The sequence below is a fragment of the Nerophis lumbriciformis genome, linkage group LG02 (genome assembly GCF_033978685.3).
Source record: "Nerophis lumbriciformis linkage group LG02, RoL_Nlum_v2.1, whole genome shotgun sequence".
NCBI classification, from domain to species: domain Eukaryota; kingdom Metazoa; phylum Chordata; class Actinopteri; order Syngnathiformes; family Syngnathidae; genus Nerophis; species Nerophis lumbriciformis.
This window is the reverse complement of record NC_084549.2, coordinates 36,961,728-36,989,065: the sequence shown is the minus strand read 5'-3', so window position 1 is coordinate 36,989,065 and position 27,338 is coordinate 36,961,728. Positions and strand designations below refer to the sequence as shown.

The 27,338-nt window shown below is 38.9% G+C and overlaps 1 protein-coding gene across 4 annotated transcripts in view; it reads right to left on the bottom strand.

Moving 5' to 3' along the window:
• Positions 1-2,328: 2,328 nt before the first annotated feature.
• LOC133607413 (heparan-alpha-glucosaminide N-acetyltransferase) overlaps positions 2,329-27,338 on the bottom strand; it is a 76,894-nt gene continuing 51,884 nt past the window's right edge. For all 4 annotated transcript variants that reach the window (XM_061962035.1, XM_061962009.1, XM_061962018.1 and 1 more), the window contains 4 exons: positions 21,665-21,742; positions 10,042-10,112; positions 3,755-3,867; positions 2,329-3,662 (listed from right to left, as the gene is read on the bottom strand). In XM_061962035.1, the coding sequence (XP_061818019.1) occupies positions 3,481-3,662; positions 3,755-3,867; positions 10,042-10,112; positions 21,665-21,742 (444 nt within the window). In that variant the 3' untranslated portion in view covers positions 2,329-3,480. The remainder of the gene's footprint in view (positions 3,663-3,754; positions 3,868-10,041; positions 10,113-21,664; positions 21,743-27,338) is intronic.

Sequence of the window (27,338 nt, the reverse complement as noted above, 5' to 3'; positions counted from 1 at the left end):
TTACAAAAGTAAATGTGGGATATAAATAATAATGGAAGTAAAAGTGTTTGTACATATATAGTATATTATTGCTACAAATGTTTAACCAACACGTGTACAGGGATGTTTCACAACTGTGTGTCTATATCTTTACTGTGTATATATTTGAACAGTGTTCATGTTGTGCACAAGGTGTATTTAAAATATGTTGTGTAAAGGAAATGTCATATTACTATTAAGCTCAAGATCAGAGGCCGATGTCTCCTGGTTTTACTACATCTTGTATTTGAGATTGTTTATAGGGTTAGCCGAAATAAGTGCTCAACTTCAGCCTAAACACTTTCGGTCTATAAAATTGTCAATTTCTCAATGTAAAACTGTTACTTTATTTTGTTGACCACTGACCGAAGAAATAATAAACTAACTAACTAACTACCTAACTAACTAGTCTTTAGCGCTTCCATAGCGAGTCTACTGACAGATATAAGTTAGCACTTTATGCTACTTTGTATTGGAATAGGCAACAGCGGAGGATGCATGTGCATGTACGAGCCATTCTGCCCCACAACAAGAGGATGGACAAACAAAAAGAACTTATTGACTACAGCCTCAAACTTCAATGTCAGACTTGCACAAAGATCTTTGGGTAAATCTCTACCATATATGGAGCTATCTGCAGATGTCACAGGATAGAACAAATTCCAAATGGCTCTTTTGGATGAAGTATGAAGGAAGGCAAGAATATTTGATAAATATCTCTACAAAGTCTCCACAGTTTGATTTAAAATATTCGGGTCTTATGGGGATCACAAATAAATGAAAGCAGGTACCATCAGGTAAGAATAGTTGGTTTTGGAATTGGCTCCCATTCCTGTATCCAGAGAATTTGTAAAAAATAACAAAAGCCACCCCAAAAATATTTTGTAATAATAAGAAAAATATTGATATAATCACTTTAGTATGGTTTATATACTGATAATAAACTAGGTATCCATAGTATCGACATCTGGATCGATCACTCCTACATTACATTAAAGCTTTAGCTGTTAGCTTCTTGTGTCCTCCTGCTTGGTGTGTGTGTTTGTAAAGTAGCACGTTTAGCCATTCCTTTACCTCTAGTCCCCCAGTGATAATAAAAATCAGAAGAAATGTAGTTTATTTTGGTGGTGGTGGGGATGAGTATTTTAGAAGCGGCTTCGATGCGTTCGTTCCAGTATGCTCTCAAATTCGAGCCAGTGTTCTGGCACGACACGCACCACCCTGGAATTTTACACAACCCCTGCATGTGTGCAACACGGAATGAGGAAATGTAATTGTGTCTCCCTGAATGTGCATCCCCTTTTGAAGGAATATTTAGCGTGAGTACAATCTCTAACCCAATGGTTCTTAACCTTGTTGGAGGTACCGAACCCCACCAGTTTCATATGCGCATTCACCGAACCCTTCTTTAGTGAAAAATAAAAACTTTTTTTTTTTCAAATTCAAGACAAAGTTATATGTTTTTGGTAACACTTTAGTATGGGGAACATATTCTAAGTAACAAAGACTTAATTTAGAGTTTTTTGGACACTAGGGGAACATATTCTAAGTAATAAAGACTTAATTTAGAGTTATTTGGTTAGGGTTAGGGTAAGAGGGTTAGGGCCAGGGTTAGAGGGTTGGGGTTATAATAAGGCCATGCCGAATAAGGCATTAATAGGTACTTAATAATGACTAGGTAAGAGCCAATATGTTACTAATTTGCATCTTAATAAGCAACTAATTAATGGTGAATATGTTCCCCATACTAAAGTGTTACCATGTTTTTTTTACTGGTGCACAGAATGAACCGTGCATGAACATCACCTTGTTCAAAGAACAAAACCAACACAGTGCATAAACTCACAACAAATTACACACCTGCAAATCAGTCTGACTTTTGCTGTTGCTGTATCCGTAATACGCAGATAGGGAGAAGTTTTTATTTACACGATGAGTCGGGTGTGTCTTGACCTCCGCCGAACCCCTGAGGCTGACTCACCGAACCCCTAAGGTTCGATCGAACCCAGGTTAAGAACCACTGCTCTAACCAATACAAACACTGACAACTAAAATTTTTAACATTGAAATATTTTACATTTTTTCACAAAACTACTTAATCAAATACGTATGTATAAATGCATGATGAAATCAACTGTAAAAAAAAAACACATTTTTAAGCAAAGTACAGATTGATATCATCAAACTTTATTTCGGACACATACATGTATCATTATAGTAAAAACAAAACAGTACAAACTATACACAAAAACAAAATAATCTAATTGCATATTTAATAAATACAAGTTAAAAATGTATTTGAACTTCTGTACTTTGATTCTAGTAAAATAGCATTTGTATAAAAAAAACAACAAACCTAAAATTAGACTTTAATATGAAATATGTTACAGTACATTAGAAATGGATTTGTTAATATTTATATGAGTGATTTTCCAAATTTTACTTTAGGTTTGTTATCTTTAAAAAACACACACTCAGTCCTGTTACCACAAGTCGCATCATTCAAAATCTCTGCAGACTACGGAAGGCCAGAAGTAAATTATGTCATGTATTTTTCTGTGTATTAGAGTCGATTCAATTTGCGGGGAAAAATCCATCCATCCATCCATCCATCCATCTTCTTCCGCTTATCCGAGGTCGGGTCGCGGGGGCAGCAGCCTAAGCAGGGAAGCCCAGACTTCCCTCTCCCCAGCCACTTCGTCCAGCTCCTCCCGGGGGATCCCGAGGCGTTCCCAGGCCAGCCGGGAGACATAGTCTTCCCAACGTGTCCTGGGTCTTCCCCGTGGCCTCCTACCGGTCGGACGTGCCCTAAACACCTCCCGAGGGAGGCGATCGGGTGGCATCCTGACCAGATGCCCGAACCACCTCATCTGGCTCCTCTCGATGTGGAGGAGCAGCGGCTTTACTTTGAGCTCCCCCCGGATGACAGAGCTTCTCACCCTATCTCTAAGGGAGAGCCCTGCCACCCGGCGGAGGAAACTCATTTCGGCCGCTTGTACCCGTGATCTTGTCCTTTCGGTCATAACCCAAAGCTCATGACCATAGGTGAGGATGGGAACGTAGATCGACCGGTAAATTGAGAGCTTTGCCTTCCGGCTCAGCTCCTTCTTCACCACAACGGATCGATACAGCGTCCGCATTACTGAAGATGCCGCACCGATTCGGCTGTCGATCTCACGATCCACTCTTCCCTCACTCGTGAACAAAAATCCTGTTACCTGAAAAAATCCTGTGATGTTATCAATTTTTGTATAAACTAGTGTGGCTATATTGCATGTATTTTCTAATTGTATGCCAAAAACTCACTCCTGTTACTTTTAGTCCTTTCAGTGCTGTTACTCAAATGAAATCATTTCCAAAAAAGACATTTGTAATAGTTCAAAATGTGTATTATGAGACAGTTATAGTTGAAACAAGCCTAGAATGGTATATAGAATGTAGGGACAGGTCCTGTACACTCGGTCAAATTTTGAGGAAAAACTTCTTCCTGTAGAGGAGGTAAGCAATAATTAGCCACAGTGCCGTTCCCCACAGGCTTTGAAAGAGCCACTCCCAGTGGCTTTCCTGGAAGCGCATCTCCCAGCTGAACGGAAAGTAAAAACCCAGGAGCGAGTGTCCAACATACACGAAGATGGAGTTCATCCCTGAGGACGAAAGCACAAATGGATGAACGGCCTGATTGTGGGATTTAAATGGAAATGTGTCTATTTTTAATGGGGCCATGATCGACCGGTACCTGGATATATGAATGGTTGGCCTCCCCACCATCCCTTTACGTCACTGATAAAGTACACGCCTCCCAGCAACAGGAAGGAGAAACAGCCCATACACGTCACATAGGACAATGACCTGGTGACAGACAAACATTTTACTCCAACAACAATGTACACTTTACATCCATCTATTCATTTTGCAAGCACAATATGGCGTGTTCTTTCATGTTTGTGGGGCCATTTGCATGTGGCCATGTTTAGTTTGGATTAGATTAGTTTAGTTCAAAGGGGACAATGCAATTTCATAAAACACATAGTTAAAAAAGCCAGAATTAGCCAGAAGGCTAGTTTTCATCTGTAGTCCCCTGGCCATGATGTAAAAAAGGCAGTAAAATTACAATTTAAAAGAAAAAGAAAAAAAAGAGAGAGAAAAAAAGAATAAAAGCACACAACACATACACAATATGATAAAAAATAAAATACAACATCACAACATAACATTTATCTTAGCATCAAAACAGGGTCATCTTTTACTGCTGGCAGCTGTAGGCCTTGATAAGCCACATTTTTCATTTTTTTGTGAAGGCCTTGTAAGTTGTGAACAGTTTAACCTCCTCAGGTACTGAGTTCCACACATTTGCGCTCCTTACTGACCAGGCCGACTTACTGAAAGTGCTCCTGCGCAGAGGAATATAACAGTCACCTCTGACAGAGCCTCGACTGACACGCTCACGGCTGTTTCTTTGGCTGATGAACAGAGGATCTGGAGCCAATTCATGCAGTACTTTATAGGTCACTTTTAAGTCTGCAAATGTGTGAAGACTGTCCCAGTTTAAAATATTGTATTTTTTTTAGAATTGCACAGTGAGGATAGTGCATAGGTTTTTTTTTATCCATAACTTTATTGCTTGTTTGTACAAGATTTCCAAAGTTTTTTTTTTAAACTCTGACCAGCCTGAGACCAGCTGGTAAGACAATAGTTGAAGTGGCTAAAAATCATCGAATGCAAATACAATTTTGCAGCTTCAGTTGACATTTGTGAAGTGAAGTGAATTACATTTATATAGCGCTTTTTCTCAAGTGACTCAAAGCGCTTTACATTGTGAAACCCAATATCTAAGTTACATTTAAACCAGTGTGTGTGGCACTGAGAGCAGGTGGGTAAAGTGTCTTGCCCAAGGACAAAACGGCAGTGACTAGGATGGTGGAAGTGGGGATCGAACCTGCAACCCTCAAGTTGCTGGCACGGCCGCTCTACTAACCGAGCTATACCGCCCCATTTCATTTCGAATTGCACGAAAATTTGCGAGATTAAACTTGATTATTTTACACAATTTGTCAATATGGGCTTTAAAGGAAAGCTCTGAATCTATTATTAACCCAAGATATTTATATTGAGTTTGTGTTTATTTCAAACATGCAAGCATACAACATGATACATCACAATTTCCAGTTTCTCTTTTCAACATGTTTGAAAAGGAGTAGGAAGAAGCAGATCTTATTTAATCCTAACCCTTTTCTTTTACATAACAGTTGCTAAAACTTTTGTTCACTTCCTGTTCTCAATTTATTCACAATATACACCATAAGTAATCACAATAAAAATAAATAAATAAAGAAAAAATATTCGGTGAAGTAAGTTATATTTCATATGATGAGATGAGTAAGATTTTTTTTTTAAATGAACGGATGGAAGGATGAAATAAATTCAGAATGTTTATCATGGTTCTTCTTCTTTGTACTTTGTAAACACTTTAAGTTTGAAGAGTTTATTGAAGTGGATCATATTAGTACATTGTTTGATTGCTTTGCTTAATCCATTCTATAATTTAATTCCACATACTGATATACTGAAGGTCTTAAGTGTTGTACGTGCATACACATGTTTTAAATTACATTTTTCTCTAAGATTATATTTCTCCTCTTTTTTTGAGAAGAATTGTTGTATATTCTTGGGTAGCATATTTTAGTTTTTTTGTGTATAATTTTAGCTGTTTGCAAATTCACTATGTCGTGAAATTTCAGTATTTTTGATTCAATAAATAAAGAGTTTGTATGTTCTCTATATTCAACATTATGTATTATTCTAACTGATCTATTTTGTAACACCGTTAAAGAATGAAGTGTACTTTTGCAGTTATTTCCCCATATTTCTGCACAATAACTCAGATATGGTAACACTAGTGAGCAGTAGAGAATATGAAGGGATTTTTGGTCTAGAACATGTTTTGCTTTATTCATTATTGACGTGGGCAGCATGGTGGTAGAGGGGTTAGTGCGTCTGCCTCACAATACGAAGGTCCTGAGTAGTCGTGAGTTCAATCCCGGCCTCGGGATCTTTCTGTGTGGAGTTTGCATGTCCTCCCCGTGACTGCGTGGATTCCCTCCGAGTGCTCCGGCTTCCTCCCACCTCCAAAAACATGCACCTGGGGATAGGTTGATTGGTAACACTAAATTGGCCCTAGTGTGTGAATGTGAGTGTGAATGTTGTCTGTCTATCTGTGTTGGCCCTGCGATGAGGTGGCGACTTGTCCAGGGTGTACCCCGCCTTCCGCCCGATTGTAGCTGAGATAGGCTCCAGCACCCCCCGCGACCCCGAAGGGAATAAGCGGTAGAAAATGGATGGATGGCATTATTGACGTGTTTCTTGTTACTTTATGTTGTACATTTTTTACATGAGATTTCCAGTTCAATTTAATATTGGCTGACAATTTGTATTCTTTCTCCATTAATATGTATGTCGGAGTCAGAGGATATGTTATTTTCTCGCATAAAAGTCCACAAAGCCAAGCCCATGTAAGCAGACTTGGAGGAGTGAGAAAGACCTTGAACTTAATGGGAGATGCTGAGCCTCGCACAGTCTTCCAGAAGAGTGGCGGCTGTTACATAAGCGGTTATTAATTGGCACTCCTTGTGGTCGTCGGGTCCAGTCGTCCCAATACTTTTGTGTGTGTAGTGTATAAAGCATCTGCAGTGAATCCTTGGCGTGTACCCCGTGGCCTCGTGCCATCCGGCCATGTCCCGTCTGTTCCTAAGTGCAAGAATGTTTGATGCAATATCATCTAATGCAAAGTGGCTGCCTCCTGGATGGCTTTTTTTTTCTTTTTATCTCAGCTGAAGTGGGGCCAAAAAGGACTCTTGGCTGGGAGTTAATTACTGCTCGACATCCAGGCAGGGACTCGTACTTAAGAGCTCAATAACCTGTGCATGATGAACTGCCTATAAAAGCCCAGCAGGTAATGGCGAGGGATGAGCGCCGCTTTAGTGAAGGGGGTGTGGTCTTGGGGAACATCATGAGGATATTTGCTTACACATCACAGATGAAATGGCATTCTTCCATTAGAAGATGCCCGTCATATTAAAGGCAATGTGGAGCAAACGCAGTCAGCGTCTGAGCGAGTGTACATTGGCACTACGAAGTGAGCACAGACCAGGTAAAATACCACAATAAAACATTTCAACACTTTTTCAATACATGACAGTCAACACTGAGCCATAGGATCATTTCAGAAAATGATTAAAAAAAATGTCTGCTTTGGCTTTCACTAAAAATCTAATTACAGTGGAACCTCAAATTAGGAACCCCTCATTGTACGAACTTGTCAATTTATATACCACAGATGGAATAAAACTATGATGTGTTGTACGAGACAGTTTGTGCTCCAGCTGGACTAATCACTCTTCGCTGCCTATAAAAACTATTTTTTATATTTTTATATATTTACACATTGTTTTCTTGCATGCACACATCGCACTGTATGGAATGGCCTCAATCTCATTACCCTGCGTAATGACAATAAAGCTGATTCTGATTCTGATTCTGATTCTGCCCATCCAGTCAACAGAACAGTGCTGTCATGAGCTTCTATGCTACTTTGTGAGCTCTTAAGTCTTTTTTGTGACTTTTACAGCATTTTTCTAGTTTTGCTAGCTCTTTATGAATCCAAAAAGAGCATTCAGTAAGTATCCACTGCATTGTCGACTCTATCCCCCGTCCTCTTCTCCTACTCCATTCCGCTTAAGAAGATTCACCAACAAGGTAAAGTGGATTTTATTTGTTAGTCCTAATGTGTCCTTTTTAATTTGTATTCATAATCATTTGAGTTTTAAAGATCATGGTTCCGATTTTGAGTCCTCATTTCGATTCTGATTCCTAACGATTCTGGATTCCGGTTCTTACATAATCAGGGTCATCATAAAAATTGGTAAAAATGAGCGAATGGCAGGGTACACACAGATAAACGGACAACATTCACACTCACATTCACACACTAGGGCCAATTTAGAGTTGCCAGTCAACCTATCCCCAGGTGCATGTCTTTGGAGGTGGAAGGAAGCCAAAATACCCGCAAGGAACCCACGAAGTCACGGGGAGAACATGCAAACTCCACATAGAAAGCCCCTGAGCCCTGGGATTGAACTCAGGACGTTCTTATTGTGAGGGAACAGCACTAAGCCCTGTTCCACCATGCTGCCATATATACAGTCACAATCAAAAGTTTACATACACTTGTAAAGAACATAATGTCATTGCTATCTTGAGTTTCCAATACTTCCTACAACTCTTATTTGTGATAGAGTGATTGGAGCACATACTTGTTGGTCACAAAAAACATTCATGAAGTTTGGTTCTTTTATGAATTTATTATGGGTCTACTGAAAATGTGACCAAATCTGCTGGGTCAAAAGTATAAATACAGCAATGTTAATATTTGGTTACACGTCCCTTAGCAAGTTGGTCAAAAATTCAACCAGAAGCTTGCCAGAAGCTTGTGGATGGCTACCAAAAGCGCCTTATTGCAGTGAAACTTGCCAAGGGACATGTAACAAATATTAACATTGCTGTATGTATACTTTTGACCCAGCAGATTTGGTCACATTTTCAGTAGACCCATAATAAATTCATAAAAGAACCAAATTTGTGCTCCAATCACTATTACAAAAAAAATAAGGGTTATAGAAAGTATTGGAAACTTAAGACAGCTATGACATTATGTTCTTTACAACTGTGTGTAAACTTTTGATTGCGACTGTATATATATGTGTGTGTGTGTGTGTGTATATATATATATATATATATATATATATACACATATAAATGTATATTTACATATATAAATCCTACATATATAAATACATACTGTATACATATATATATATATATATATATATATATATATATATATATATATATATATATATATATATATATATATATATATACCAAACTTTGTGAAATAGTAGTCTAAATTTTAGCTCTTGCTGGCAGCTTATTTAGTTGATCGTAACAAATATAGCTTACATATTCATCATATATACAGTGGTGAAATACCAGACAAATCCCCTTATTAATTAGGATAAAAAAACATGATTGTCTTAAACAGATTTTCTTTTTTGCTAACTGGATGGCTAACAGAATATAGCACAGATTAAAGTTATTAGTACAATAATGTAAAAAACAAATATACTATACTGAAAATAATCAAAATATTAATTATTAGAAACTATTATCAGTATTATTAATAAATATCTAAACTTGCGGATGTGTTGATTAACTAAAATGATATATCTTTTCTTAGCAGTCTAATATGATGATTGTATATCCAAATAACCATGACCTCAAAATCCTCTACTGACATAAATCTTCTTTAAGGAGCAAACTAGGCAAAAACAATTGCCTGATTAATCTGAATTCATACATGACTATTGCGATTTTTTGCATTCGTTATGGCGTTAACTTTGACAGTCGTAATTTAGACATAACCACAAATCTGCTTCATCATGTTAACAGCACTGCAACACGAGTCGACATAAACTGACCAATTTCTCATAGAAATTTTAGCGGTCAAGCTGGCACTTTTTAAAAACTAGAAGATCCCAAAGGACTAAAACTTGATGAATTGGGTTCCACTGTAAATATGTTGTCACAACTCCACAGACATTTAACAAGATGGTGTGCTTTTGTGTTTTTCCAAGAAGTCACATAAAGGTTTCGGAAAAGTCTGCGTTGGGGTTACGTTGATGCTTTTCCCAGATCTTTCTCCCATTCCATCACAGGGAAACTGTGGAGCGCCAAGGCTGCTGGGACCCCTATTTTGCAGCTCGTAAGGAAGAGTGATCATGTTGGAAGGATGGATATAACCACTCTTCCTCACACTTCTGACAACCTGAGTGATTATTTACAGTCCCAGTTGTCGTTAGAGGTAACTAAACGCGTGTTTTAGTAGCTGTGATTTCTGCCAGCCAGAGAAAGCCATCCTTTTCTTTTGTGAGGAAAGTAGCTGGATTTAGAGGGTCAGGAAGCACTTACCAAAGGTTTTTATTGACAGGTATAAATCCTTCGTCTCGCGTGCACTTAGAAAGGATGGCTGCCGAGATTCCCTAAGGGAAGAAATGAAACAGATTTCAAATCGATAAAGGTGAACAAAGCAAGGAGTATTGGGACACTAAAACAAAATCAAGCGAACGGGGCAGATTAGAGGATCAGGACCCATCAAGTCACACAGATCGAACCACGAACACTAATTTGATCACCACGCTGCAGATGTTTCTTCAAAGAGACAACAACAGTGATGGACAGGAGCAGACAACACAGTCGGAATATAGAATCAGATATGTCTGGCATGAATAAAAGTCTAAGCATGTTCAATCTGATCACATTTACATCTGATTTAGAAATGTGAAGAAAGATTTTGCACAAAGCCGGGGCAGAGATCAGAATCAGTGCTTGTTGTGTGGATATCCATCATCCGTGTATAGATGACAGAATCGATGGTGTGGAAATGGCCTAGTCGGGGCTGAATTCAGCCCCCAGGCTCTCCAGGCTACAGGATGTGGGATGAGGCTGGTATGTGGGCCAGTCGTTCAATTTCAATCTCTCACATCTGAGGTCTGATCATTGGGCTTTAATTATTACAGCTTGATTTTTTTTAGCGCTGCTGTCCCCAAGTAATGATCTGCCGTTAAAATCACACCAAGCTGGCCGTGATGGAAAAGCGGTTTGGGATTTTGAGGTTTTGTGGGGAAGTTGCTGTGGTTTGTGTCCTGTAAGACCTGCTAATGTCTAAAACATCTTTGTTTCCTGCTCCACCATTGACAGCTCGTTAAAACTACGTTTACCAATTCACTTTGTATTTTTTTTTATATCGTTTTGTCTACTCTCTTGTTAAAATCTGAAGAGTTAACTACGGTGTTTGATGCCTAATGCGGATTTCTTATTAAATCCAATATTTTTATGTGGTCGTTGATAAATAACAAACAAAAAAATATATGACTTCTATGTGTTTCTGATATTAACAAAATGCGTCCATGAACTGACGCGTATGCGCACAAAATATGGCGTCAGACGCGAGCCCTGTGTTTATGGAAGTAAACATGGCCCGGATTCGTGTTGCTTTCTGGTGTCAGTCGATTTCAAGGAGTTTGTTCAACCGGAGACAACATATATTATTTCAAATAGGAGATTAGGAAAAGGGAAATCATTTTAGTTATAGTAGTTTGTGGAGCTGGAGAATTTTAATCAATCAGATTGCGGGGAACTCACAGCGCCCTCCTACTACAACCAAGCTACCATATTGTCCCACAAACAACAGGTGTGAGCACTGAAGCAGACACTGAAAATCACTAGAATTTCCGTTCATTTAAAGGGGTCATATTATGATTTTTTTCTGTACATTTAAAACACTTCCTTGTGATCTACATAATGTGTAATGGTGGTGCTTTGGTCAAAAGGTCGCATCGAATATGTTTTACAGACCATCTTTAAGTCACTTCTGACTATCCCTTCAGGATATGCTGTTTGGTGGGCGGTCTTATTTACATGCCGAAGTCCTCGTAAAGGCCAAGCCCCCTTCAACTGCATTTCCACCCAATCAGCCATGTTTTAGTTTTTAGTGCTTCCATATCGATTACACTGACAGATATAAGCTAGAACTATACACTACTTTTTTATTAGAAATGCTAACAGTGGAGGATTTTAGCATGTATATGCACGTACGAGCCAGTCTGCCCTACAACAAGAGGATAGAGAAAAAGAAGGAACTTATTGGCTACAATTTTGGACTACAACTGAATAAAATAGGCAAACTCGTGCAAAGCTCTTTGGGTAAACAATTACTAAACATGGAGATGTCTGCGGAATAACTAAGACAAACCAAAGTCACTAAAGTCTCAAATTCCAAACAGCTCATTTAGAGCTAGTTTAGAAGAAGGCAAGATTGTTTTATAAATACCTCTGCCATTCCTCCATAGTTTGAGTTCAGTTTTGTGACTAATGGAAATCACAAATATGCAAAAACAGGTACCGACAGTTCAGAAAAGTCGGTTTTGCGTAAATGGTTTCAAGGTCTACATTGGGCAGTTGTAATGTGGATATACGATATGAGAAATTGGAAGGAGCAAAACTCATCCCAATTCCAAAACCAAAGACAAACCATGAGAAATTACTTTGTTGGATCAAAGCTTTTAGGAGACCACATTTTCAGCTGAACGTGAAGAACATCTTTGTTCAAAGGTTCGTTCAGTAATTAAATGAGAAATTAATGTTCAGGAATTCCCATAGTTCCATCATTACGTCCATAAATACAAGGGATTACACAATGTACTTTCCTACAGTAATTGTTTTGATCTTCAACAAAATATGTGCGTACTGAATAAACGTATTGCTTTTTTATCAATGGTAAAGAGGTAGTTTGTGGTGGAATGTAACACTTTTTACAAAACTTCTCTCCAATAATGTGCTATCTTTCAGGGTGATTACAGTTAGTAACATTGATGGCATGAGGAATCTGTCATCATTTACCGAGAAATTTGAATGAGCAGTTTATGTGGTGGCTGATTTGCATTGACCGCCAGCACTTGGCATCAAAATGATGCAGATCGTAATTTCCGCCTTCCGAAACTCGAATTTCATGAATAAAGTGGTCGCTGCAACAGCATCAGGAAGGAAAGATTTGCTAATTTTGTCTGAAATTCGACCGACTGATTGCTGATCGTCCGCCATCTTAGCCGAAAGCTTGTGGGACATGACAACAGTAACCAAGGAGGTGTGGCTTAGCTGGCAAAGTCGTAAGGATCTGAGGAGGTACTGAGGAGCGGTGGGACATTGACGTAAGCCCTCCAATATTTTAATCACTTCTAAAACGTCATCTTTTTCGCCACTGAGTGTTTTCTGCTCCTTTGTCCAACATTTACTTTTGTCACCTTTTCATGACGATTAGTTCAGATGAACGCGACCTGAAAGTTCAGACTGCAGTCGAATCTGATAAATATCGGATTTAGAGCCACATATGAAAGAACTCTACGGTTCACATCGACATGCAAAAATCTGATGCACGTCACAAAACTCAATATTGAACATAGCCTTATATAATGTATTTCTTTTTTTCATTTTATCCCTTGGATCTGTTGATCATCATTATTTGGAATAGCATCCACATCATTAACTGATCAACCGTGGTGTGAAGGGAATCATAAACGTCTCATGTTTATTAATCTCACTGCGTGTTACTTTATCACTTCTTGCCTCTGGGAGAAACTAAATGGATCAAATTTATTTCACTTCCCTCCAGTCTAACACGCTACAATAATAGGATTCACCAACGGGGGACAAAATGTGTGAATTTGATGACAGAAATTCAACCGATCACACTTTCATGCACCGGTGGAAAGATACTTCCACGATCCGGCGTCACGGTCATCTTGATATTGTCCGCATCTTCAAAAGAGATCCCCTTGATGACCTCTTAGGAAAGAGATAAAAAAAAACAATCACTCTGAACTAGGTCAGGTGAGTACAGGAACTGTTCAATACTCGGGGCATTGTGAGTTGTCATGGTGAATCGGCTACAAGTAGTTTTGTCACAACTCTCGCCTCATAATCATATCAAACGCAGCAGGATCTTTTTGTAGAGGTGTTGATGGATCATGTGTCCCTGTGGCAAGAACTTGCAGTAGATAATGATCCCTCATGTCGAAGAATGCAATAAATAACAGCCCTGGAACTTTCCTGACACAGCTCCTATATGGTCGTACTATATAAGTCGTACAGAATCCTGTTATTTTGTGTACTTAAAAAAAGTGTGTTTGTAAGAAACATTAAGTGAAAAAGAAAGTCACCTGAATTTGTGAATAAAACCTTATAGATTGACGCTTTACTAAAAATAATATTGTTTTTAGCGATGATTTTATCAGTTTGAAAAAAATACCAGCCGGCATTTATAAAATAGCAATGGCCATCACGTATTGATATTTGATAATATTGGTTGTTAAAATAACTTTATTTATTCATTTTTAGGTATTTGTTTTTCTTCTTGGGTCGCAACAACAAGTAATTTGCATGTTTTATTTGGTGTATTTCATATGCATCCCATTTATCCAGGGACCACCACTGGGCGTCTCCAATGGGGGGTCTTGAGGCCCTGGCTGGGAATCGGGGCAGCAGTGTTTACATTTAGATCACAAGAGCGATGACATAATGTTAATAAAACATATCATACCTGTCAACATTTATGTTTAAAAGTAAGGGAAATTCTTCTGGAAAATAAGGCAGAATAAAATGCTGCACCATTAATAAACATAATCAAAGTTAAAATACTGGAAATTTGCATAAAACTATTTGAATGATAGAAAGGGGAGGGTTGAAAGTTATGTAACAATTTACAGCTTTTAACAGTCAGTCACTCACTTCAATACCTATGAAAATAAATAAATGTTTGTAAAATTAGATTCAGTAATTTGAATAATATAGACAGAATGGAAAAATAATTGGGTTAGGCATAAAATTCCATGTTAGATTTTTTGATTTACAGTATAACTAGTGGCCCTTTTTCCTGTCTCCACCCATTTTCTAGTGTGTAGACATATTGTATCAACAAATTGACAAAATAAAAAACATAAGAAGGTAAGAGCAGGGATTGGTAGCAACACTGTTGAATCTAAGGCTACGTTCACACGTCCAATTCAGATTTTCTTGTCAAATTCGATCTCTTTATGGAGTCGTTCCCCTTACAAAAATGACGCCATGATTCCACATGTTCTGCAGTGTTTAAGGAGGTAAACCTGGCTTCAATTCTAGTTGATCTAAGTACTGTTTATTGCAATTTGAAGGATTTTGTGCAATCAAAGTCAACATTTTTTAACTGAATTATTAAGTGGAGAAAATTAAGAAGGACGAAAAGGCAAGTATTAGGACTCTGGCAGTTTGTGGGACATTTGCTTTGATGTCTGCTCTAAAGAGCTTAGTAGCCATAGGAGTGGTGGAACATTGCTGCGAGTTCCCTAAAACATTATTTTCACATGTTTTCTGCTCTTTTGTCAACTATTTATTATGTAACAGTCTATTTTGAAAAATAATTATGACGCTTATTGTTTTTGATGTTGGGGGCATTCACACTGCAGTCGCATCGAATACATATCCGATTTATACCCACATAGGAAAGAGGCCTGGGTCGTATTTGAAAAATACGTAATTGTACCGTTCACATTGACATAAAAAAATCAGATACAGGTCGTGTATGGGCAAAACAATCGGAATTGTGAACTAGTGTGAACTAGGTCTAATGGTCATACAAACGTAATACATGCATATTTAATGCAAATTAGTTACAGATACAAAGGTTCCGAGAGAGAAGCATATTAGAACATTTCCAATTTTATGGATTATGGTGGCCACTAAGTGTCGCCAGAAAAACAAATAACCCAGAGTCGTGTATAAAGAGAGTATGGCCAACTAGTTTCAGGCGATCTCCTTAATGCAGTGGTTCTTAACCTTGTTGGAGGTACTGAACCCTACCAGTTTCATATGCGCATTCACCAAACCCTTCTTTAGTGAAAAATTAAATGTAGTTTTTTTTTCAAATTCAAGACAAAGTTATATGTTTTTGGTAACACTTTAGTATGGGGATCATATTCTAAGTAACAAAGACTTAATTTAGAGTTTTTTGGACACTAGGGGAACATATTCTAAGTAACAAAGACTTCATTTAGAGTTATTTGGTTAGGGTAAGGGTAAGAGGGTTAGGGCCAGGGTTAGAGGGATAGGGTTATAATAAGGCCATGCCGAATAAGGCATTAATAAGTACTTAATAATGACTAGGTAAGAGCCAATATGTTACTAATTTGCATGTTAATAAGCAATTAATTATTGGTGAATATGTTCCCCATACTAAAGTGTTACAATGTTTTTTTACTGGTGCACAAAATGAACTGTGCATGAACATCACCTTGTTCAAAGAACAAAACCAACACAGTGCATAAACTCACAACAAATTACACACCTGCAAATCAGTCTGACTTCTGCTGTTGCCGTATCCGTAATACGCAGATAGGGAGAAGTTTTTATTTACACGATGAGTCGGGTGTGTCTTGACCTCCGCCGAACCCCTAGGGTTCGATCGAACCCAGGTTAAGAACTACTGCCTTAATGATTGGTCTAAAGTCACTCATGTGACTACAGGGTGCCATATGACTGCGTCTGCTACTAACTTTAAGCTGATGCTGTGTTTGTGGCGCTTCCTCGTTAGTTTTTCGACGTGTAAAAATGCCCTGTTGTGCAACACGCCTGTGTTTTGTTCAGGGCAGAACACATAGAAGCTAATACACATAATAACAGAGGAAATATAAATATACTTTTACAAAATAAAAGTTTTATTGTTATGTTTTATTTTAAGTTTATGAGCTGGAGTAAGTTTACAACTATATAAGGAAAAACTAACGCCAAAACGACAGCAATTGCGTGCATCCAGGCAAAGCTGCACACGTGCTTGGTAGCAGTATGGCCTGTTGTTTAGTTGGCCATACTCTCTTTATTCACCACTCGGAAATTAGCACCCCCATTTTACTTTTAAAGACAGCATAAGTTTATCATAAGGTTAGTGTTTTAATACCTAATTTAATTTGATCAAACCTTTTCTAGCATTCTACACGAGATAATTATAAAAGTCTGCATGATTTGTGTTGATCGGATTAATGTCGGTATGAGCCAATACTTAAGCCTCTAATACCTGTAATGTATCGGAAGTTAAAAAGTTGTATCTGGACACCACTACATTTCATGTTTACAACTGTGTATGGAGTAGTGTAATACTGATCACTTCATATAGCTTGTTCAAGCATACACTGTAGAACCTGAGTGTTCAATTTGATTCATCTGTGGTGTTGGATCTCATTAGGTTGATCTTAAAGTTGTGGGATCCATTTTGTCTGTGTTTTCACTGACAGACATTGCGGGCCCCTTCCTTTAAATCCAGCACAGTTTCATTTCAAAGGCAGAGAAGCCTGCAGCCTGTCCACCTCCATCATCACTTCAGGTCACATGACTGCCAGTTGGGGATGTTTCCCTCTGGAGCAAACAGGCTGTTTCTTCTTTTTTTTTAAACAACACTTATCTCTCAAGCAACCCCTTTCATGTGTTTGGAATAATAGTATATATTTTAATAGAATAGTCAAACACATTGCACTGAAAGCAGTGTGTAGTGTAAGCTTCCTACATGGGTGCTTGTCAATCTCGTTAGAGCAGACTAACTTGCCTCCTGTCACATGTTTTGAGATGCAAAAGAGACCATCTCATATAACCCTCACTTCTCCCTGTGGGACGCGTCCCCCTCTCTGAGAAATAGAGGCCAGCTTGGCTCTTTTTGTTCCTTTTTTGTGTTTGGAGACCACCCAGAATGGAGTAAAGCTCCAAAACAACTATGACCTGCGAGTTACTTTTTTAAATGACCTTAATCTGCCTCTGTTATACCGGTTCATCAATGCCACCATTTGCTATTTGATCCTCAAATATTTGCACAGACTTGGCATGCAGGTGTGCAAAGCAACATCGTTCTCTAGCAAACGGGAGCACAATGTAACTCGCCCATAACACTAGGTACACCTCAACTGACTGTCAGCGGGGTCGTAATTTAACAATATTTCATATTGTTGTTGTACCTAAGATATGATACAGTGATTTAGATTATACTATAATACAATATGTAATATTGTATGTAATATTGATACTGTTTGTAATATTAGGAACATCATTGCTAAATATTATTAACTTATCACTTTCCTCTAGTACTGTTCCGCTGGCTTTCAAAAAAGCGGTTATTCATCCTCTGTTTAAAGACCTAACCTCATGGTAAACTATCGGCCGGTGTCCCACATTCCTTTTATCCTGAAAAAAATAGTTGCACAGCAGCTAAATGAACACTTAGCGTCTGAAGATCTCTGTGAACCCTTTCAGTCTGGTTTTAGGGCAAATCCCTCTACTGAGACAGCCCTTGCAAAAATGACTAATGATCTATTGCCAGCTATGGATGCTGATGCGTCATCCATGTTGCTGCTACTTGATCTCAGCTCTGCTTTTGATACCTTCGATCATAACATTTTGTTAGAACGTATCTAAACATGTATTGGTATGTCAGACTTAGCCTTTTCTTGGTTTAACTCCTATCTTACTGACAGGACGCAGTGCGTCTCCCATAACAATGTGACCTCGGACTATGTTAAGGTAACGTGCGGAGTTCCACAGGGTTCGGTTCTTGGCCCTGCACTCTTCAGCATCTACATGCTGCCGCTCGGTGACATCATACGCAAATACGGTGTTAGCTTTCACTGTTATGCTGATGACACCCAACTCTACATGCCCCTAAAGCTGACCAACACGTCAGATTGTAGTCAGCTGGAGGCGTGCCTGAATGAAATTAAACAATGGATGTCCGCTAACTTTTTGCATCTTAACGCTAAAAACGGAAATGTTGATTATTAGTCCTGCCAGACACCGGCACTTATTTATTAATACCACCTTAATGTTTGACAAGAAAAAATTATACAAAGCGACTCGGTAAAGAATCTCGGTATTATCTTTGACCCAACTCTCTCATTTGAGTCACACATTAAGAGTGTTACTAAAACAGCCTTCTTTCATCTCTGTAATATCGCTATAATTCCGTCTCTTTACTGCTCTCTCCTGCACGGAGAGGTTATCAGGTGGCCAAGGATCAGTTTCTATGGAGGATGAGCTAGCTGTTCCAAGTCGGGACCTGGGGTGGACCATTCCTCTTTGCATCAGTTGGTGACGTCTCTGCGCTGCTGACTTGTCTCCATTCAAGAGGATCCCCTGCTGGCCCCACAATGGACTGGACTCTCACGTTATTAACCCTATACACATGGCATCTATTGCACCGATCACCCGGGTTGGTGGGGTTTGGGGTGGGGTACCACATCTGCAGTCCGTTCCAAGGTTTCTCGTTGTTCCCGTTGGGTTGAAATTTTATGTTGTTGTGGTTTGTGCAGCCCTTTGAGACCTTTGTGATTAAGGGTTATATAAATAAACTTTGATTGATTGATTTATTGAATATAGATTAATAAGATTCTCAAAATATTAGAAAAACCTTAGATCACAGGTGTCAAACTCAGGGCCCTGGGGGCAGACTTGGCCCGCCACATCCTTTAACGTGGGTCATATTATGATTTTTTTCAACAAAAGAACAACTAAAACACTTCCTTGTGGTATACCTGTACATCATAGGTTCTTAACCTTTTTGACCTCGGGTCCCAACTTTTCCACTACAGACCCAGAGCCCACTCAAATATGAATACTGAATTAATTAGCAATCTTGCACTTGATTTTAATGACATTCAACAATTATATCTAACCTACTTACAGTTTACAAGCTAGCTAAATGATATGAAACCCTTATTAGTCACAAAGATTATTTACTTAACACATAAACCTTAGGTTTAGGTCAGGCTGATTCGAAAAATAAGTAGCCAAATATACCGCATAAGAAGGGACTCATAAATAATTGATAAAAAATAAATTTACTGACAATTCTGTTGTGCTAAAATAAATACTCTAAATTAATAATAAATATGTTTCTTAGCTGTCAATAAAATTAAAGTGCAAATTAAATCGACTATGATTTTAGCTCCAGGGTTCTTCTGTTTGTTTGAGATTGTCATTACTGCCACAATTGGTGGGAACGTGTATTACAACTGAGTACCGCTGCTGCCCATACGGACCACGGCTGGGAAACAGATATTTTTGGCAGCCCTCTAGGGAGCGCTCGCCACTCGATGGTTAAGAAACACTAATCTACATAACATGTAATGGTGGTTCTTTGGCCAAAATGTTGCATAGATTGTTTTACAGACCGTTTTCAAGCTGCTTTTTGACCGTCTTTTTCACGTGCCTCCACTTCAACTGTGTCTTTTCCCCGTCAGCCCTGTGGTAGTTTTTAGTGCTTCTATAGAGAGTATACTGACAGATAAAAAATCCAACTTTTTGCTGCTTTGTATTAGAAATGGCAACAGTGGAGGATGCATGTGCATGTACTGTCCCACAACAAAAGGACAGAGAAAAAGAAGGAGCTTATTGACTACACCGTTGGACTACAATGGTGGACTCGCGCAAAGCTCTTCAGGTAAAACTTTACCATTAATGGAGACATCCGCTAACGTCACCAATGGGGGAAATGTCACAAATTGGTCAAATTACAAATGGCTTGTTTGGAAGAAGTATGAAGGAAGGCAATACTGTTTTATAAATATCTCCGCCACGCCTCCAGAATTAGAATTTTCGGGACTTATGCAAATCCCAAATACACAAAAACCTGTACCAATAGCTAAGAACAGATGGTTTTGCATAATAGGTCCCCTTTAATGTGGCCCGCCTCACCATTTAAAATTAATTAAAGTGGCCCTCTACATTATTTTATGTGGTCACGTCATTAATGTGGTCTGCGAAAGGCTGCCTGGAAATAACGAAGCACTTTCTGGCCAAATGTATTTGTTATTTGAATTTTGACAGAAACATGTATCGCATGCAATTGCATATATTCTACACCACAGGTGTCAAACTCAAGGCCCAGGGGCCAGATCTGGCCCCCACATCATTTTATGTGATCCGCCACATTATTTGTTGTGGCCCACAATGGCATTTACGTGTCCTGTGAAAGGCTAGGAATAATAAAGCACTATTTGTCTAAATGTTTTTTTTCTTTCAATTTTGACAGAAACATGTATTGCATCCAAATGCTTTTGTTTTACATTTTGATATTATCTTGCAACAAGCGTTTTTTTATGGTGATCAAAATTACTTAAATATCTGCTTGTCGGATGGACTAACGATCCATCCATCCATCCATCCATCTTCTTCCGCTTATCCGAGGTCGGGTCGCGGGGGCAGCAGCTTAAGCAGGGAAGCCCAGACTTCCCTCTCCCCAGCCACTTCGTCCAGCTCCTCCCGGGGGATCCCGAGGCGTTCCCAGGCCAGCCGGGAGAGATAGTCTTCCCAGCGTGTCCTGGGTCTTCCCCGTGGCCTCCTACCGGTCGGACGTGCCCAAAACACCTCCCTAGGGAGGCGTTCGGGTGGCATCCTGACCAGATGCCCGAACCACCTCATCTGGCTCCTCTCGATGTGGAGGAGCAGCGGCTTTACTTTGAGCTCCCCCCGAATGACAGAGCTTCTCACCCTATCTCTAAGGGAGAGCCCCGCCACTCGGCGGAGGAAACTCATTTCGGCCGCTTGTACCCGTGATCTTGTCCTTTCGGTCATGACCCAAAGCTCATGACCATAGGTGACTAACGATTTCAAAGCAAATCCTCCACCAATCTGTCTGTAAAAAAATGTGTAATAATCTAAAATAATTAACTATACAAATGGTGTAATAAAGCAATTATACGTTTATATTCATATATATTAACTGTTACAAACAGCCCTCTGAGGGCAGCCATAATTGCGATGTGGCCCTCAATATAAACAAGTTTGACATCCCTGCGGTTCTCATGAGCTAATGAATAGCTTCAACAGTGATGACTAATATCAAGCAGCTGAAATAAACACAGCAGCATTTACCTGCACGCAAAAATGTTCTCATCCAAATGCGTCATACAAAGTGCTTTGTTGTCTACTCTGCGTGACATTACAGCTTCCAGATGAGGTGACCTACCAGTACGATGGCCCACACCAGGAATCTGCACAGGATCTGAACATTCTTCCCCTTGTAGAAAATGATAATTTTCCCTGCCTGTAAGGAGATAAGGCGTTTAAAACACATTTTAAATGAGAAAAACACCAACAACAAGAATGTTCATTTATTTGGCCTTGGGTAACCAAATAGGCCTGGGAGGTGTCCCTGATGTGGCGCTCACATTTCTCCCATCCCGTGAAGCCAGATGTGGGCTGTAAGTTATCTGCAGTCTCCCTTTAATTTGGTGATGATGAATGCATTTCAGCCAGGGACATTAGCAAGGGCCGACACAGAGCAGGCCGGCGAACACCTGGCATGTCATCTAACACTCACTGACTGATGTGCTCAGTCTCAACAGCCCATCCAGAAATTTGAAATGTCAGATTATGTGTCAAGACGTGGACTATGGTGACGCAAATTACTGCGTGGATTGTTTTCCCGTGGTGCAAATCGACTTGACTGGACAAGGCTTGCAGGTAAAGACATTATTTAATTTCTACTGAAAAAGTGCAAACAAAAGGCGCACAAGGCGGAGAACAAACTTGGCTAAGAAAACAAAAACTAATACTTCGACGTAAACTATGGACATGAAACAAAACTTACTTGGCATGGCATGAAACGAACAATCGCATGAAAATAAGTCAGCACAGAGCATGGTACAGAATATCAGGGGTAACAAGGGTAACAGGGGTAATGTCGCCAGGCCGACTGCCTGGCAACTATAAGCTTAAATAATATGTCATGATTGACAACAGGTGCGTGAGTCAAAACAAATCAGGTGAATGAATCAGGTGAAAACTAATGGGTTGCCATGGTGACAAAAACAATGGAGCGTAAACAGAAACTAAAGGAGTCCAAAAACCAAACAGAACATAGCCAAACAAAACATGATCAAAAGACATGACATTATGAATGGTAAATTCTCAAACTTTTTGAACTACCTGACTATGACGGAAACGTTGCTTCTCAAAATTCAAAGTTCTTCCTGACAATATATTGCTAGTAAAACCAGGCAGTAGCAAAGTGTTTTTCAACCACTGCGCCGCGGCACACTAGTGTGCCGTGACATACAGTCTGGTGCACCTATTTGGGGTAAAAATATGTTTTGCAAACCAGTAATTATAGTCTGAAAATTATGTGTTGTTGTTGAGTGCCGGTGCTGTCTAGAGCTTGGCAGAGTAACCATGTAATACTCTTCCATATCAGTAGGTGGCAGCCGGTAGCTAATTGCTTTGTAGATGTCGGAAAAAGCAGGAGGCAGTGTGCAGGTAAAAAGGAGTCTAATGCTTAAACCAAAAATAAACAAAAGGTGAGTGCCCCTAAGAAAACGCATTGAAGCTTAGGGAAGGCTATGCAGAACAAAACTAAAACTGAACTGGCTACAAAGTAAACAAAAACAGAATGCTGGACGACAGCAAAGACTTACTGTGGAGCAAAGACGGCGTCCACAATGTACATCCGAACATGACATGACAATCAACAATGTCTCCACAGAGAAGGAAAAAAACAACTGAAATATTCTTGATTGCGAAAACAAAGTAGATGCGGGAAATATCGCTCAAAGGAAGACATGAAACTGCTACAGGAAAATACCAAATGAAGAGAAAAAGCCACCAAAATAGGAGCGCAAGACAAGAACTAAAACACTACACACAGGAAAACAGCAAAAAAGTCAAAATAATTCACGGCGTGATGTGACAGGTCGTGACAGTACACCTACTTTGAGATAAGAGCTATATTGACGCATGGTTGGTTATGGTTTAAAGTCATATCCAACAATTGCGACAACAACTTTTTACTGTCAACTGAGTTTTGTTTATTAATGATTTCTGTTGGTGGTGTTTTTCAACGCAAAAAATGTGCCTTGGCTCAAAAAAGGTTGAAAAACACTGCAGTAGCACATAAATTCAGAAAAAGAAGAGAAAAAAAAAATCTGGATATAATGAATTTATTTATTTTATCAAACAGACACATTATTTGTAAGCATTTAACTATAGGAACAGATTAATTCAGGTAAAACGCCATCTTTTCTGGGATACATGTCTTGTTACCTCTATAGCACAGTGGTGTCCAAAGTGCGATCTGGGGGCCAATTCTATCTTTATTCGCCTAAAGCACATTGTAGAAATACGATATAACAGCAAAAAAGCACAATTTAAAGTGAAAAGGCTTTAATGTCAATGCTAATAACTAATAATAACACCAGTCTCTGTCTTTAAATTTAACAGGAAATAATGAAAATAGAACACTCTGTTAAAGTGTTAAACTGTCTGTTGCGTTCGGGTCGCATGTCTGGAATAGTTGTGTCCCCAGGAAGCGGAATAACAGGAAGCGGCAGAAAGCAGCGTGCAGGTTAGAATCTTTTACTTCCAATGGTAAGGCAAAAAGACAAAAACAGCGTGACGCTTGGAGGCGCACGGGAACAAGGCATAGAAAATAAACAAGACGTAGGTTGTAGCGTAAAACTAGCCTGAAAACATAACTGTTGCATGAGGCTCAATTGAATGTAACTGTCGTCAAGGACGAACAAAGTCGTCGCCCCAATTGAGTGGCGAGACCGGGTATAAAGGGGCCGTGATGAGTGTAGACAGCATGTGGGGACACTAATCACTAAACAGAGGCAGGTGTGGAGAACAGGGCTCTATATACCATAAAGTAAACATAGGAAGGAGCGCTGAAAATTAAATATATCCAAACATACAAAAACTATAACAAATACAAAACAAGACATGACTTAAGTTGACAGGTCATGACACTGTAACCATCAATTATATTGATAACATTCTTACCTGTTTAACTGGTGTGAATGGAAAATAACAGGGTGGGTACGAAAGAGTGTTTTCTTTTTTTGCAGGTGAGAGGCATGATTGATTTCCCAGCCACACCTCACATGTCTTACTGTTTTAAATGTGTACTTTTCACACAGTGTAAAAATACATTCCATCTGTGAAATGTCAAACACCAAACTTATTTTATGACAATATTTATCAACTGGAGGCTATTAAAAAGTATGTTACATATGTTAACATTTATTTTTTTGGGAAGGAGACCAGCATGGATTCATTTGATTACAAATAATTTCAATGAAAAATGTTAAAACAAGCATTTTGGGTAATAGCACCAATAAGGAGGTACCACTGTAATTAAAGACCTCAGAACTATTGAGCTGGCATACTAGTGTGTTGTTTGTGGCCCAGGGCGCAGTTTGAAGAGGTCATCACTCTTGCGCTGGTAAAAGTCACATGAGCACACATACAGTACATCTGCTCAGCATTATCCATGCATTTAGGCCAAATAGGCAATACTGTTTTAAAGCCATAGTCAGCAATAAAACCGATTCCGATACCTAATTTTTATGCCAACATCAGCGGATATAATCGGACATCCCTGAACATAACTTCAATAACAACTGGACAAAAAGTGAATGTGCTTTTTGAGGATTGTTCATCTTGAGAATGAGCATTGCCAAAGAAAGAACAACAAATGCCCGTAAATAATCCTTTAATGGTCTGGTATGACATCTCACAATACAATGGTACCTCAACTTAAGAGTGTCCCAACTTAAAGGGGAACTGCACCTTTTTGAAAGTAAAACATATATGAGTTTTTTTTTTTTCATTTTAACTTGTAAATAAACAATAGCAAAAGTCAGCCAACACTGGAGGAAATGGGATTCGCTCTATTCTGCCTCTAAAAACATCCAAAAACCTCCATCAACGTTTTATAAACACACTGTAAGTATATATGTAATGTAGTAATCGGCACATTCATAATAACATGTAATATTTACGTATTTTGTTCATTTTAGGCATACAGCGGCATATTATTTCATAGACGCACCACAACATTCACTGTTTCCTACAACAACAACAACCAACACTAACCATGGCAGACTTCATGACAGACAACGACGACTACTTTGGGACAAATGATGATCCAGAACACTATATTTTTGTGTATGAATATACGGAGGAGGCGCTACAAGTTTCAGAAGCTGAGTGATAAGCAGATCCAACAAGTAGCTAAACAAGAATTACAAATTACGATCATTATAAAACAATCACTTACTGTACAATGTGGGATGTCGACTGATAGGATGTTTATATCTTCCCGTTTAGATGAAGAATTAATCATAATCCTCACAAAGGTAAAACAAATAAAAAAGCGCATCTATTTGAGGTTTTTTTCTCAATCTCCACATCTAAGTTGAATGTCATAGTTGACCAACTTCTCGGTTTATAGCCACATCTTTCTGCTATACAAGTGAGAGGCATTATTTATAGTCTAGAATTAACTTTCACTAATTCAATGGCGATGCAGCAGCTCACTGTCTCAGTATGTCAAAAGCTGCATAAGTTTGTTAGTGCTCTTTGATCACGGCGCTACTAAAAGTAGTTCCTGTGCGTAAGCGCTTATAATAACAATATCGCTAATACTTAGGTAGTGTGCAGGTCACAACATGTAAATGGAGTATTGTTGGCAAATTTGGATGTTTGTTTAGAGTGCTTTATGGGCGCAATAGATGAATCCCATTAGCTGCATTGTTAGGCACCAATCTGAGTAATAAGCATCGCTGCCATTCGTTGGTGTGGCAAATATCACAAAGAACCCTGTGAGAACATCTGGTCTACCTTGTAAGAAATACCTTATAGTTACTTTTTTTCTAACCAATGAAAGGAAGAACGTGACTGTGAAGGACAGTTCTCGAAGAAGTGGATGATTTTCAATGAATTGAAGAAAGAAATCATCAAAACATGACAGCGTGTGTCGACAACTTGACTGAGCTAGTCTGCACCACACTGAAGCAGAATGAGCCTAACGCCAGCCAAGAAAGTTAAAATAATATCTAAACGGCAGACATTTATGCATGAAAATAAGGACAAGGTGCTGATGGTGTGTTTTACATAGAAGCAGCTGGAAGGAGATATCGTAGAAGTCCACTCTCCAATGTAAACACTGATCATTACTACATAAAACTACTATAGTTGTTAGCACGACATTCTATTGTATTGTTTTTGTGCAATATTTCCTTGCTAAAAGTTTTTTTCTTTTAAAATGGCATCATATATCAACTTTCCATTTCTATGCTGAAGATACTGTCATATACTGCACAGCACCCACTCTTACTGAGGCTTTTAAATATCTACAACATGCATTTGACAGAGTACAAGAACAACTTTGCTATCTTCAACTGGTTTTAAATGCGGAGAAAACAAAGTGTATGCTCTTTACCACATCAAAAACTGTAAGATCAGCACTGTGTGAGAACATTTTAACAAGAAATGGGCAACAAATTATGTTAGTATCTGCTTTTAAATATTTAGGATTTTTAATTGATGACCACTTGAGTTTTAAGGAGCACATTCAGTATGTTGTAAAAAAACTGAAACTTTTACTGGGATTTTATTATAGAAACAAGTCTTGCTTTTCTTTTACTGTGAAACAGAAATTGGTGGAAACAACCTTTTTACCTGTTATTGACTATGGAGATGTGTTGTACATGAATGCTACTGCTGGTTGTCTCCACAAGCTGGATAGTGTGTACCACGGGGCACTGAGATTCATCACCAACTGCGCTCCCCTTACTCACCATTGTGTGTTATACTCAATGGTTAACTGGACATCTTTAAGTGCTCGACGCCTCAATCATTGG